Below are 15,890 nucleotides of genomic sequence, written 5' to 3'. Positions count from 1 at the left end.
AATTATTTTTCACTTTTTAAACTTTTTTTGTTAAAACCGACCACACAAACATACATATTAGCTGAGACCTACACACCTAGGGTCAGGATCATCAGACATCACTGGGAGACCAGAGATTTTCAGCTCCATTATGATCCTATGGGGCCACCATTGCATATGCTGTTCTCTGAATTGTTTTTTTTTTTTTTTGAGACGGAGTCTCGCTCTGTCGCCCGGGCTAGAGTGCAGTGGCCGGATCTCAGCTCACTGCAAGCTCCGCCTCCCGGGTTCACGCCATTCTCCTGCCTCAGCCTCCCGAGTAGCTGGGCCTACAGGCGCCCACCACCCCGCCCGGCTAGTTTTTTGTATTTTAGTAGAGACGGGGTTTCACCGTGTTCGCCAGGATGGTCTCGATCTCCTGACCTCGTGATCCGCCCGTCTCGGCCTCCCAAAGTGCAGGGATTACGGGCTTGAGCCACCGCGCCCGGCTGTTCTCTGAACTGTTATTACGCAGCACATGACTGTGTGTATGGGAGTGTACTGGAGTGTTGTATTGTGATTGACATTTTCTGTTTGTTTCAATGTTATAAAAGGAGCCATTTTTGGAATAAAGTTAAATATTCAGTCTTGGTGATAGTAGTGTCGCATAGATGCAGCTTGGAGAAATAAACCCACTCCTATTAAATTTCCTACTAAAGAGTATCCCATCTATTACCTCGCCTATTTATCTCATACAACCATATCTTGATTTTGTTAATTCTGTTCATATTGTACTAGCTGTATATTTTCATAGATTTGTTTGTCTAAAAATGCTTTAATCAACTTTTAGTCTGTGAGGCTATTGTGAAATGTCATTTCTAGAATGAGAAGGGACTTTTATGTGACTGTATTCAACAGATTTCTAATCACGTGGTGTTTTGGTTTCTTTATTCCTTTCACACGTGCAGTCCAATTCAGGAGAAAAGCCCAGAACAGCCCTTCTCGTCTCACATGTATTCAGCATCCTTACTCCGTCTGAGCCAGCCTGCTGCAGATGGGGTACTTACCTGTGAGGCAGAGTTGGGCGTTGAGGCTTGCAGACTCACAGACACTGATGCTGCCATTGCAGAAGATCCACCAGATGCTATTGCTGGGCTCCAAGCAGAACGGATGCAGATGAGTTCACTTGGGAATGTTGATGCTCCAAGTACGAACACTCACTCTTCGTGGGGAAAGCTGTCCCATCAAAGAAACCCACAGTGGGACTTGAATGTCATTGAGTCATTGAGTTCAGACAAAACTTGCATAATGCATCACAATGGAGTAACAGTAGCATACTTGAAGGGCAAATCAATCTTTTAATTTTAGAAGGTATCAAAATAACTACTGTTGGAAGAGGGAATTAGAATTTGACAGCCTGCTATGTGCAAGGCATTTAATCTAATACTATTATATTTTACATTTTACAGAAAAGTAAACTGAGGCTCAAGGTTAAAGAGAACCCCTTCCCCCTCAACATATTACACATAAACAATCTGGCATAGTGGTTAAGAGCACAGAGTCTGGAGATGGACTGACTATGTTCTAGCTCCCTCACTTAAGTAGTCACGTGATCTTGACCGAGCTCATTTCAATTTTCCGTATCCCTCTTTTCTGTAGAGTTGAGCTGATGATGCTAGTACCTACCTTAGAGGTTTATTGTAATTAAATTAATAAAGTACTGAGAACAGTGTTCTGCATGTGCTTAGCACTGAGTGAGTGTTAACCATGTTGGATTAGTGTTTGATAACTGCCACTAATACAATGTTTTGTAACATTCCAGGTTGGAGAGAAAGCTTTTTCTTACTTTTAGAAATTATTTCCCTTTTGTGGACCCAAAGTATATCTCATATACGCAAATTGCAGATAGGTAGTATAAGTTTTGTGGATATAAGTGGAAAAGCAATTAAATAATATGTGTTTATCTGAGCACATTAGAAGTAACTAATGTCCACATCTGCCCTTAAGACACGTATCCCCAGTTGTGTTAAAGATAGAATCTAGCCGTTCAGTTGAGTGGAGAAAATGTACCTAGAGTTGATTCCCTTTGTCACAACTGAATATTGATCCAAATTTGTAGATATAAAATGGCAAATAATAAACTGTGCAGAGCTACCAATTTTGATTTTAAAATAGTTCTTTTAATTTTAAATCAATGCTCTTAAAAGTATAAGGGTTTGAAAGCTTATTTAGTAAATATCTCTACTCACTTTGTCTACAATTTATTTGGTAAAGTTCTTGAGTTCTCAATTCATGTTCCTTTTTTTTTTTTTTTTTTTGTTCTCATTCCTTTAAGACTTCATTGTTGGGAACCCATGGGATGATAAGCTGATTTTCAAACTTTTATCTGGGCTTTCTAAACCAGTGAGTTCCTATCCAAATACTTTTGAATGGCAATGTAAACTTCCAGCCATCAAACCCAAGACTGAATTTCAATTGGGTAAGAATTATTTGGATAATATAACTTTAAATTCTTGTTTGTCTATGAGAAGTTGATGGTAACTTGTGTTTGTATGTGTGTGAGATTCTCCTATTTGCCCCCCCACCTCCAATAGGGAGTTGTATCCGTAATACTAAACTGAACATTTTGTTAAGCCATGATTGTAGGATTGTGCTTGCTGTTGGGACTATAACTCCTATAACTCATAGAGGGCAATTTGCCAATATCTATTAAAATTAAAAATGCATGTACTTTTAAACCCAGCTATCCACTTTTAAGGATTTCCCATAGATATTATTATATACTTCTGCAGTAAAATACTATAGTAATATTGGCAACAGAACAAGAAAGCTCACTCTGTACTGATAGGGAATGAGTTCCAAAACATACCATACTGGTAAATGCAAAGGGCAGAGCCGTATGTATTATATGCCACAATTAAAATGGCTAGCCGTAGGTGGGAGTGGGAAACAATGGGAGCAAGACTTCACAATATTCCCTTTAAAATTTTTTAATGAATAGACTTTATTTTTAAGAGAAGTTTTAAGCTTACAGAAAAATCCAGCATAAAGTACATATTCCTACCTCTCCATATATACACACACAGATTTTCCTGTTATTAACATCTTGCATGAGTGTGGTATTGTTAAAATTAAGCCAATGTTGATGCATTATTAACTAAAGTGCTAGTTTACATTAGGGTTCACTCTTTGGGTTGTATATTCTGTGGGGTTTGACGAATGTAGTATAATGACATGTATTCATCATTACAGTATCACACAGAATCGTTTCCTCACCCTAAAAATCCCGTGTCTCACCTATTCATCCCTTCCTCCTTGCCCCCAACCCCTAGCAATCACTGATTGTTTTGCTGTCTGTGTAGTTTTGCCTTTTCCATAATGTCATATAGTTGGAGTCATATAGTATGTACCCTTTTCAGTTGGCATCTTTTACTTAGCAATATGCATTTAAGGTTCCCCTGTGTCATTTCGTGATCCGATAGCTTTTTTTTTTTTTTAATCACTGAATAATGTTTATTGCATGAACGTACCACACAGTTAAACCTTTCCACTCAACTAATGAAAGAGATCTTGGTTACTTCCACGTTTTGGCAATTATGAATAAAGTTGCTGTAAACATCAGTATGCAAGTTTTTGTGTGGATATAAGTTTTCAACTCATAATTTGGGTAAATAGGAAGGAGTGTAATTGCAGGGTTATATGATGAGAGTATGTTTACTTTTGTAAGAAACTTCAAAGGTGGCTGTACCATTTAGCATTCCCACCAACAGTGAATGAGAGCTCCTGTTCCCCAGTCTTGCCCTCATTAGGTGGTTGTCAGCGTTTTGGGTTTTAGCCATTCTGATAGGTGAATAGTGATATCTCAATCTTGTTATAAGTTTCAATTCCCTGAAGACATACAGCATTGACTATTTTTTCATATGCTTATTTGCCATCAGTATATCTTCTTCAGTGAGATGTCTATCCAGATCTTTTGTCCATTTTCTAATTGGTTGGTTGGTTTCTTATTGTTGCCTTGTTCCTGATCTTAGGGCGAAAGCATCTACATAGTTTATTACCTCTAAATATGATTTTAGCTGCAGGTTTTTTGTACATATTCTCTGTCAGAAAGTATCTATTCCTAGTTTGCTGAGAGGGTTTTTTTTTTTAATCATAAGTGGGTGTTGGATTTTCTTTATCGTGCTCCTTTCAATATTTTCTGCATTTATTGATATGATTATATGATTCTTTGTTGATGTGATGGATTTCAATAATTGAAATTAACTAACTGATTAAGTGTTGAACTAGCTTTGTATACCTGGGATAAATTGCACTTGGCTGTCATAGTGTGTAATTCTTTTTCTGTGTTTTTGGATTGGATTTACTTACAATTCTTTTGATACATTGTTGGATTGGATTTACTAATATTTTGCTGAAGATGTTTGTATCCGTGTTCATGAGAGGTACTGGTCTGTAGTATTCCTTTCTTGTAAGATCTTTATCTGGTCTTGGTGTCAGGGAAATGCTGGCCCCTTAGAGCCCCTTAGAATGAGATAGGAAGTATTCCCTCTGCTTCTTTGATCTGCAAGAGATTGTTGAGAATTCATATAATTTCTTTCTCAAATGTTTGATAGAATTCACTAGTGAACCCATCTGAGCCTAGTGCTTCCCGTTTTGGAAGGTTATCAGTTACTGATTCCATTTCTTTAACAGCTATAGGACTGTTCAGATTATCTATGTCTCTTTTGTGAGCTTTGGTAGATTGCGTCTTTCAAGGAATTTGTTCATTTCATCTCAGTTCTCATTTGTGGATATGGCATTCCACTGTTGATTTCTACTGTAATGTTTATTTCTTTTATTCTGCTTACTTTAGTTTTAATTTGCTCTGTTTTCTAGTTTCTTAAGGTAGAATCTCATTGATTTTTAGATCTTCTTTTCTAATATATGTATTTAGTGCTACAAATTTTCCTTTACTGCAGCCTACAAATTTTGGTAAATTGTTTTGCATTTTCATTTTGTTCAAAATATTTTAAATTTCTCTTGAGACTTTGACCAATGTGGTATTCAGAAGTATGTTTAATCTCCAAGTACTTGGGGGACTTTACAACTATCTTTCATACTGTGTATGATTTCTGTTCTTTTAAATTTGGTAAAATGTGTTTTATGGCCCAGAATGTTGTCTATTTTGGTGAATATTCCATGTGAGCTTGAGAAGAATGTATATTCTGCTGTTATTAGATGAAGTATTCCATAAATGTCAATTAGATCCAATTGATTGATGCTACTATTCAGTTCAACCATGTTTTTACTGCTGATTTCCTGCCTGCTTTATCTGCCCCTTCTCATCCCTCCCTGTCCCTCTCCTCCCCTCCCCTCCCCTCTGCTCTCCTCCCCTTCCCTTCTTTTCTTTTCTTTCTTTGTTGAAACAGGGTATCACTCTGTCATCCAGACTGGAGTGCAGTAGCACAATCTTGGCTCACTGCAACCTCAAACTCCTGGATTCAAGCAGTCCTTTGGCCCCAGCTTCCTGAGTAGTTATGACTATGTCATGCACCACAACATGCAGCTTTTTTTTTTTTTTTTTTTTGGCAGAGATAGGGTTCTCACTATGTTGCCCAAGTCTCGAAGTACTGACCTCAATCAATCTTTCTGTCTTGGTCTCCCAAAGTGCTGGGATTACAGGTGTGAGCCACCACACCCAGTTGATCTGTCCATTTCTGATGGAAGGGTGTTGAAGTCTCCAACTATAATAGTGAATTCATCTTTTTCTCCTTGCAGTTCTATTAGTTTTTGGTAACTTTTGACTCACATATTTTGCTACTTTCTTGTTAGGCTTATACACATTATGTCTTCTTGGAGAATTAATCTCTTTAACATTATATAATGCAGGCCAGGCACAGTGACTCACACCTGTAATCCAGCACTTTTTGGGAGGCCAAGGCAATAGGATCAACTGAGGCCAGGAGTTTGAGACAAGTCTGGGCAATGCAGTGAGGCCTCATCTCTACAAAAAAGTTTTTAGAAAATTAACCAGGCATGGTGACATGTACCTATAAGTCCCAGCTACTTGGGAGGTTGAGGCTGGAGGATCACTTGAGCACAGCAGTTCAGATTAGCCAGGGAACATAGCAAGACCTTGTCTTGTACACACACACACACACACACACACACACACACACACACACACACACACGTAATGCCCTTTTCTATGCTGATAATTGTTTTGCTCTGAAGTCTGCTCTGTCAGAAATGAATATAGCTATTATTACACTTTTCTTTTGTTAGTGTTAGCATGGTATATCTTTTTCTATCCCTTTACTTTTTTTTTTTTTTTTTTTTTTGAGAAGGTATCTCACTCTATCGTCCAGGCTGGAGTGCAGTGCCATGATCTTGGCTCACTGCAACCTCTGCCTCCTGGGTTCAAGTGATTCTCCTGTCTCAGCCTCCTGAGTAGCTGGGACTACAGGCGCACACCACCACGCCCAGCTAATTTTTGTATTTTTTTTTAGAGACAGGGTTTCACCATATTGGTCAGACTGGTCTCAAACTCCTGACCTCAGGTGATACACCTCCCTTTGCCTCCCAAAATGCTGGGATTACAAGTGTGAGCCACTGCGCCGGGTCTTATCCCTTTACTTTTCATCTGTCTTGGTATTTAAAGTATGTCTTTGTTTTGATTGGTATATTTAGACCATTGATATTTAAAGTGATTGTTGATATAATTGGATTGTCACTATATTTTTCTATTCCTTGCCCTTGTTCTTTGTCTTCTACTCTCTTTCTTCCTTCTCTGATTTTGAGTTATTTCATAATTCCATTTTGTCGCCTCTCTTAGCATATTAATTATACTTCTTTAAAAAAATTTTTAAGTGGTTACCATAGTGTTTGCAATATACATCACAACTAATCTTTTTTGCTTGTGTAAGGAAGTTTTTATTCTTCCTATTTGAAGGACAATTTTACTGGATACAGAATTCTAGATTGGTGGATTCCAAATTTCTAAGTACTTTAGATGTTTCACTCCATTCTCTTCTTGCTTGCATGGTTTCTGAGAAGTCCTGTGTAATTCTTATCTTTGCTCCTCTATAGGTAAGATGGTTTTATTTATCTTGCTTCTTTCAATATTTTCTCTGTGTCTTTTTCTGCAGTTTGAATATGGTATGCCTAGGTGTTGATTTTTCAGTATTTATCCTGCTTGGTGCTCGCTGAGCTTCCCGGATCTGTGGTTTAGTGTCTATCATTAATTTTGGAAAATTCTGTGCTATTATTACTTCAATTTTTTTTTTTTTTTTTTTTTTTTTGAGACAGAGTTTTGCTCTTTTTGCCCAGGCTAGAGTACAGTGGCACAATCTCAGTGCACTGCAACCTCCACCTCCGGGGTTCAAGCGATTCTACTGCCTCAGCCTCCCGAGTAGCTGGGACTACAGATGCCCGCCACCATATCCGGCTAATTTTTTGTATTTTTAGTAGAGATGGGGTTTCATCATGTTGGCCTTGAACTCCTGACCTCAAGTGATCTGCCCATCATGGCCTCCCAAAGTGCTGGGATTGCAGGCATGAGCCACTGCACCCGGCCTCAAATATTTTTGTCTGTTCCTTTCTTCCTTCTTCCTTCTGGTATTCCCATTCTACATCTGTTACACATTTTGTAGTTGTCCCACACTCCTGAAATACTCTGTTCTGTCTCTCTCTCTCTCTCTCTCTCTCTCTCTATATATATATATATTTTTTTTTGTTTGTTTGTTTGTTTGTTTGTTTTTTGCATTTCAGTTTTGGAAGTTTTTATTGGCCTATCTTCAAGCTTACTGATTCTTTTCCCTGCCATGTATTGGTGAGTCAATCCAAGGCATTCTTTATTTCTATTACAGTGGGTTTTTATTTCTAGCACCTTTTTTTTGCTTCTCAGTTTCTCTCTGCTTATATTACCCATTTCTTCCTGCACACTGTCTACTTTTTTCATTAGAACCCTTCGCGTGTCAATTAGAATTCAAAAAAAAAAAATTCTAGCGTGGGCCGGGCATGGTAGCTCATTCCTATAATCCCACCACTTTGGGAGACTGAGGTAGGACGATCACTTGAGGCCAGGAGTTCAAGACTAGCCTGGGCAACATAGCAAGACTCTGTCTCTGCAAAAAATTAAAAGATTAACCAGTCTTCATGGTGTGCACCTATAGTTCTAGCTACATGGGAGGTGAGGCAGGAAGATCACTTGAGTTTGAGGCTAGAGGCTATAGTGAGCTATGTTCATGCTACTGCACTCTAGCCTGGGTGACAGAGTGAGAACCTATCTCTAAAAACACAAACAACAAAATCCTAGTATGCTAATTCTAAAATCTCTGCCATATGTGTGTCTATTTCTGATGCTTACTCTGGTGATTTTTGTCTTTTACTATGCCTTGTGATTTTTTTGTTAAGAGCCAGACCTAATATATGAGCTAAAAGGAAATGAGATTAAATAGACATTTAGTTTGAGCTTTCATGCTTAATCTGTCTAGGGTTAGGCTGTGTTTACAGTTTGCTGTCACTATATCAGAGGCTATAAATTGCCCTTTGTGTCCTTGTTTTGTTGTCTTTGGGTTTCCCTAGGGACTTCTTAAATAAGGTCTGAGATATGCAGTTCTTTACATTATAACTCCCCCAGTACTGGTTCCAGCAGTGGTTTCTGTTCCTGGCCTTCTACTTTGGCAAGCTGTGATTCTCTGTGTCCACCTGTCTGTCCAATTTTGGAGGAAGCAGATTGTCTTTTGACCTCAGTTCTCTAATGGATCTCAGAAGTGTTACTGATTTTCAGCCATTTGGCTTACTATGAGGGTGGAGGGATGACTCCAAGCTCCTCATATGCTGGACCAGGAACCAGAAATCTACTTCTTTACATCTGATTTTGAACATGTGAATTTTTTTTTTTTTTTTTTTTTTGAGATGGAGTCTCGCTCTGTCACCCAGGCTGGAGTGCAGTGGCTGGATCTCAGCTCACTGCAAGCTCTGCCTCCTGGGTTTACGCCATTCTCCTGCCTCAGCCTCCTGAGTAGCTGGGACTACAGGCGCCCGCCACCTTGCCCAGCTAGTTTTTTTTTTTTTTTTTTTTTGTATTTTTTAGTAGAGACGGGGTTTCACTGTGTTAGCCAGGATGGTCTTGATCTCCTGACCTCGTGATCCGCCCATCTTGGCCTCCCAAAGTGCTGAGATTACAGGCTTGAGCCACCGCGCCCGGCCGTGAATTCTTTTTTTTAAATTTAATCTAAAAAAATCTAGTACAGTCTAGGTGTGTTTTCTCACCCCTGTAATCCCAACACTTTGGGAGGCCAAGGCAGGAGGATCACTTGAAGCCAGGAATTTGAGACAAGCCTGGGCAACATGGTGAGACCCCATCTCTACAAAAAATTTAAGAATTAGCTGGGCATGGTGGTGCACGCCTGTGGTCCTGGCTTCTTGGGAGCCTGAGGTGGGAGGATCACTTGGGCCCAGGAGGTCGAAGCTGGAGTGATCTATTACCTTGTCATGGCAACCCAGACTGGGCAACAGCAAGACCCTGTCTCTAAAGAACAAACAAAAAACTACTACAACTTCACCTCTGTGGTCTTTCCCCCAAAATCTAGTAACTCCAAAGTAACCACAAGAAACACATCAAACAAACCCAATTTGAGGGCCATTCTACAGCATACCTGACCAGTACTCTTTGGAACTGTCAAGGTCATCAAAAACAAGGAACATCTGAGAAACTCACAGCCCAGAAGAGGCTAAGTGGACATGATGACTAAACATAATGTATCCTAGAACATAGGCAAAAACTAGGGAAATGTGAGTAAGATGTAGAGTTTAGTTAATAGGAGCATAATACTTCGGTTGATTGATTATTTGTGACAAATATACCATGGTTATATGAGAGTTAACAATTGCAGACAGTGGATGCAAAGTATACAGCAAACTCTACTCTCATTGTAACTTCTCTGTAAATTGAAAACTATTTAAAATAAAAGGCTTACATAAATTAAAATTTTCAATTATCTTCTAAGGTTCTAAGCTGGTCAATGTCCATCACCTTCTTGGAGAAGGAGCCTTTGCCCAGGTGTACGAAGCTACCCAGGGAGATGTGAATGATGCTAAAAATAAACAGAAATTTGTTTTAAAGGTAAATGACCTGAGTTGTTTTTTGTATGATATAGAAATGAATTTTAGACCTTGAGTTTGCCAGTCATTTTTTTTTTCTTTAAGATAGTGGTGTTTTTATTTATGTCTGTAGTTGGCAATTAAAAAACAAAAACTACAAAGGATTTAGAATTTTTTTCCCACTAGGATTGTCTTGCAGCAAGTCCTACACTGCAGCAACAGTTCATAACTTGTTATCACTGTCAACACCACATCTTCATTGGGATAGAGGTTGCTTTATTGCTATCATTTTTCAGGATGTGAGACTGGATATGAATTTCACATACCTGATTTGCAGGTCCAGAAGCCTGCCAACCCCTGGGAATTCTACATTGGGACCCAGTTGATGGAAAGACTAAAGCCAACTATGCAACACATGTTTATGAAGTTCTATTCTGCCCACTTCTTCCAGAACGGCAGTGTATTAGTAGGAGAGCTCTACAGCTATGGAACATTATTAGTAAGTATTCATTTTTATGTTGAGCACATGACTTTAAAATGCATTTTTGGCTTGTACCTTGCACGTACTTTTGTGGTTGGGGCTTTTGTGGAGTGGTGGGCAGGGGCAAAGCTCTCAATTTGAAATTTTATTAATCTTGTGCAGCTAACTCAGGATTCCACTTTCCATTGTTCCTAGAATGCCATTAACCTCTATAAAAATACCCCTGAGAAAGTGATGCCTCAAGGTCTTGTCATCTCTTTTGCTATGAGAATGCTTTACATGATTGAGCAAGTACATGACTGTGAAATCATTCATGGAGACATTAAGCCAGACAATTTCATACTTGGAAACGGGCAAGTGTTATGCTTTTAATAGGGTTCTTCTCTTCCTATTTCCATAGCAGCCTTTCATCATTTGTGCTCATGCAGCCTGGCTTTGTTTGTGTTTAATATAGATTTTTGGAACAGGATGATGAAGATGATTTATCTGCTGGCTTGGCACTGATTGACCTTGGTCAGAGTATAGATATGAAACTTTTTCCAAAAGGAACTATATTCACAGCAAAGTGTGAAACATCTGGTTTTCAGTGTGTTGAGATGCTCAGCAACAAACCATGGAACTACCAGGTATAAAACTAAAGTGAGGGACTTGGAAATATTTTTCTGTGTTGCACTCATCAGATTTTCAAAATGAATTTGGGGATCTAGGTAGTTTGAGGTGGTCTCTTGAGGAGCAGTTGAAGGAGAGATGAGCCTAAGGCCGACATGGCAGGGATAGAATTCTATTCCTGAAAAATACTCTACTTTCTTATTAGTCCATTACAGATCCTATTATCAGGAAAGGGGAGCAGATATATTCTGTGGTGTTTGATCATAGGGAAGAGTATTTAATGATTAGTGAACCCTTCAGAAAGGAAGTCATGCAGTAAAGAGACAGCTTGGTTTATTGAGGTCAAGGTAGGCCAGCCCAATTTCCTAAATCAGGGATAACAGGGAGACCCGCATGCCCACTCTGGGCAGAGTTGAGCACATGTTGGATATACCTGGGATGCTCTCAGGCAGGATGGTGGGTTTGACTATAAGAGATGGTAAAGCCAGATTCCCAACTGGTCAAATCAAGAAATGGATCATTATTATTCTAATGGAAGATTGCAGAATTTTCAACCAACTAGAATATTAGGTGGCCAGGGAAGAGAATGCTAATTGGGATAAATGAGAACTGGGTTAACAAAACCAACTGCCAAGTTCCCTGGTGAGAACTATGTCTTTCCGGGAGCCCGTGGTAAAAGGGGCAAAGATTCGGAGGTGGGGGTCTTGTTTCTAGTATGTTGTCACTGCTAGTGAGGCCTTAGGAAATGGTCGTTTTCCATCCTGTGGATGTGGAGGGGACTGGAGTGTTCTTTTCAGTTATGAACATATCACACCACAAGAGGCCATGGGGGCAAGTTAGAGAACGACAGCCAGAGTCCCAGGGGAGTGAGCCAGGAGGACTTCCAAGCTGTCCATGTGGACGACGGCTTAGAGTGTTGTGTTTGCCCCGTGTGACAGAATGAAGGACTTGAGAGGGACATGGTAGCTCAGGAGGGCAGAGCTTTCCAAGAGACTACCTTAGGGGGTGGAGGGTAGTCTGCTATCCGTGGAAGCCTCTGGCAAAGCCTAGATATTCAGTAAGACATGTTAGTGGAGTGATTGAACAAATGCCTTCCAAAATGTTTTAAAAGTAAAATCCTGTGAGTATTTAACTTGCTGCCTAAGTTAGACAGGCATCTTAATATAGTCATGTGTAAATTACTATTTAAGTCATATATACCTCTATCTTCTTCATAGATTGATTACTTTGGGGTTGCTGCAACAGTATATTGCATGCTCTTTGGCACCTACATGAAAGTGAAAAATGAAGGAGGCCAGTGTAAGCCTGAAGGTCTTTTTAGAAGGTGGGTATTAGCATTGGTGCCGTAGTGAAAAGAGAATAACTGTAGTAGAATGTTAGGTTCCATCTGGCAAAAAAAAAAAAGGATCTCTGTCACCACATGGAAATCCTATGCCTTGGGCAGTATGGTGACAGGACAGTCCTGGGCACTGGCACAGGGAGCAAGCTGCATAGCTTTACCACTTCTGTCTCCCCACTGGGGCAGCTGATGTTCTCACTGAAAGCTCCTGGCCAAGTGGTTGATATCCTTTACACATGCAAATGTTTCCACCCTTAATCACCTAATGTCACTAACCCTCAGGTTTTCACTTGTTTTTTTGTTTTCTTTTTTTTTTTTTTTCATCTGTGGAAATACTGATCCTGTGTTTGTCAGATATTTGTAAGAAGCAAAGGAAATAGTGTATGTGAAAGTGCTTCATAAATTATAAAGGAATATGAATAGCTCTCTCTCACAGGACAGTCCTAGCCCCTGTGTTACTTGAGCTTCTCAAAGATTTTTTTTTTTGGTCTATAAATCACAGTGAAAATTCATGATTAGGCAAGAGTTCTTCCTGTCAACATGGATGGCTCTCCTAACACAATGTGTGAACACACTGTTGGAATGTTTTGTTTAAGCTGAGTTTTTGGTACCTGCATGTTCATTATATCACTTATACTTTCTTTTTTGAGGCATAAAAACATGCAGAAAAGTAGACTCATCTGAAGTGTGCAGCCTAATGGACTTTTACATATGTTTATATCTTCTGGAGAAAACATAAGATGGGATTCCTGTGAACCTCATCTCCCCCAGCCCCCACTAAAAAAAAAAGACAAATAGCAATAATTTTATGAAGTGTCATATACTGTACATAAATAAGGTTAGGTTCAGGCCCTGGAGGAAAGCTTATAACAACTATTCTTTATTCTGCATAATGAACCCTCGTGTTTAGCAAATACTTTATTCCATCTTTGGCTCAAAATTGAAGGAGCAGATAGTTTCATCTCTGACTGCCAGTGTGAAGAAGAGCTGGAAGGTAACCCTCAGCAGACCTGATGGCATTTCCTGTCTGGAGCACAATTCCATTACATTCTACTTTCTCTCCAAAGCCTTATCTCCACGTTCTGGAGTTTCTGCAGTTAATTTTAACAATTATAGTAGTTGGAACTCTTAACTCTGAGCTCTCTCCTAGGCAGTCCAGCCTGCCTACCTGGTCCTGGTGCATGTGCAATTAGGCTTGACAGAAGCATTTGGCCAGATTATCCAATTCTGGCAGTATTGTATGTATGGCTAGCCAGAAGCAGATAGTTTGGGTTTTTATTTAAAGAGAGAGAGAGAAAATTTTTTGACTTGCAGTATTGCTAAAAGATTACTTATATTGTTTTTCGGAACAAGATGTATAAGACATTTAATTGGGTCTTTAATCTCTCTCATGTGTAATAGATACAGTGTTTCCATACTTGCTGCATTGTATTGTGTTTAGGTGAGAGTTGTTATACTAAACTGTCCAAGCCTGTGGAAGTCAGATGCAGGGGTGGGGTTATCCTGCATATTGAAGGCTACATTTTAGCCATTATTTATGCTTTGTCTTTTTCAGGCTTCCTCATTTGGATATGTGGAATGAATTTTTTCACATCATGTTGAATATTCCAGATAGTCATCATCTTCCATCTTTGGATTTGTTAAGGCAAAAGCTGAAGAAAGTATTTCAACAACACTATACTAACAAGATTAGGGCCCTACGTAATAGGCTAATTGTACTGCTCTTAGAGTATAAGCGTTCACGAAAATAAAATTTGAATATAGACAATTCTTAAAAATCACACTGTAAATATGAATCTGCTCACTTTAAACCTTGATTTTTTTTCATTTACTGTTTATGTAAATGTTTGTTAAAAATAAATCTCACAGAATATTTCCATGTGACTTAGTTGTTATAAATATTTCAACAAAATACACAACCACATAAGGTCCCTATGTAGCAGACTTATTGGGCTGTTTCTGGGATGCACGCATTCATGAAAATAATTAGATGTGAGCATTTAGAAATCACTTTTTAAACACTGACCTGTTTAAGCCAAAAAAGGGCCAAGGCAGCTATTTTCCCAATTTGAAGTTTGGTGTCTGTGTAAACACACACACACATTTCCCTAGCATTTCCAAGGGACTTCAAGTTTTTATGAATAAAGCTTGCCTGTCCTTTATGGTACCTGTTCTTCATTGCGCTCTATGAAATACAAATCCTAAGCCTGTTTATTTTTTAAAAGTACCTAAGGAAAATCTCGGATCTCAAAGTCTTTCTTTTAAACTGTATAGATCATTCATTAACCAGCTCTAAAATTATAGCAGACAACTTGGCATTTGTTGACTTTCAGAGCTGGGAGGGCCTTCTAGCCTGGACTGACATTCCTTCCTCCATCCCTTGTTCCCTTAGCATTACAATGAAAACAAATCCCAGGTTATGTACAATTCAGGAGGACAGAGTGAATTGCTTCCTCCTACCCTTAGCCATCATGTTGCCCATTCCAGAGGCAATCACACCCCATTTTTTGTGAATCTTTCCAAAAAGAATGGAATACATATGTCTACATACTGTATTTTTGAAGCAACTAGCATAATTCTGCTTTTTTAAACTTAATGTGTGGCAACAGAGAATATAACTACATGTGAAATGACCTCATGCTTTTTAACAGTCGCATATTAGTTGGTTATGTGATATCTGTCATATAAATGCCTAGAAGTGAAATTGTTGGGTCAAAGGTGAGTGCGTTTAAAATTTTGTATTAATATCTGCAAATAGCCTCCCATGGGAGTTGTGTAAAACATCTATAAGTGTCTTTGTTCCCCATACTCTCATTAGGACAGATCAGGCTCTCTTTGACTTTTGCCAATTGATTGATGAAAAAATATTATGTCTTTTTTAAATTATACTTTTTTAAAATTATATTTTAAGTTCTAGGGTACATGTGCACAACATGCAGGTTTGTTACATATGTACACATGTGCCATGTTGATGTGCTGCACCTGTTAACTCGTCATTTACATTAGGTATATCTCCTAATGCTATCCCTTCCCCCTCCCCCCACACCACGGCAGGCCCCCGTGTGTGATGTTTCCCACCCTGTGTCCAAGTGATCTCACTATTCATTTCCCACCTATGAGTGAGAACATGCGGTGTTTGGTTTTCTGTCCTTGTGATAGTTTGCTGAGAATGATGGTTTCCAGCTGCATCTGTGTCCCTACAAAGGACATGAACTCATCCTTTTTTATGGCTGCATAGTATTCCATGGTATATATGTGCCACATTTTCTTAATCCAGTCTGTCACTGATGGACATTTGGGTTGGTTCCAAGTCTTTGCTATTGCGAATAGTACCACAATAAACATACCTGTGCATGTGTCTTGATAGCGGCATGATTTATAATCCTTTAGATATATACTCAGTAATGGGATGGCTGG

At 39.0% G+C, this 15,890-nt stretch overlaps 1 protein-coding gene across 1 annotated transcript in view; it reads left to right on the top strand.

The window, feature by feature from the left end:
• Positions 1 to 14,355, top strand: part of BUB1 (BUB1 mitotic checkpoint serine/threonine kinase) — a 42,247-nt gene extending 27,892 nt beyond the window's left edge. The window contains exons 18-25 of the mRNA XM_017872318.1: positions 927 to 1,165; positions 2,294 to 2,437; positions 9,951 to 10,066; positions 10,382 to 10,543; positions 10,721 to 10,878; positions 10,980 to 11,151; positions 12,352 to 12,458; positions 14,029 to 14,355. Coding sequence (XP_017727807.1) covers positions 927 to 1,165; positions 2,294 to 2,437; positions 9,951 to 10,066; positions 10,382 to 10,543; positions 10,721 to 10,878; positions 10,980 to 11,151; positions 12,352 to 12,458; positions 14,029 to 14,224 — 1,294 coding nt within the window. The 3' untranslated portion in view covers positions 14,225 to 14,355. The remainder of the gene's footprint in view (positions 1 to 926; positions 1,166 to 2,293; positions 2,438 to 9,950; positions 10,067 to 10,381; positions 10,544 to 10,720; positions 10,879 to 10,979; positions 11,152 to 12,351; positions 12,459 to 14,028) is intronic.
• The last annotated feature ends 1,535 nt before the right edge of the window (positions 14,356 to 15,890 follow it).

Source organism: Rhinopithecus bieti, unplaced genomic scaffold, assembly GCF_001698545.2.
Source record: "Rhinopithecus bieti isolate Rb0 unplaced genomic scaffold, ASM169854v2 scaffold_7528, whole genome shotgun sequence".
Taxonomy (NCBI): Eukaryota; Metazoa; Chordata; class Mammalia; order Primates; family Cercopithecidae; genus Rhinopithecus; species Rhinopithecus bieti.
The sequence above is the reverse complement of the archived record's forward strand: the minus strand, read 5'-3'. Positions and strand labels throughout refer to the sequence as shown.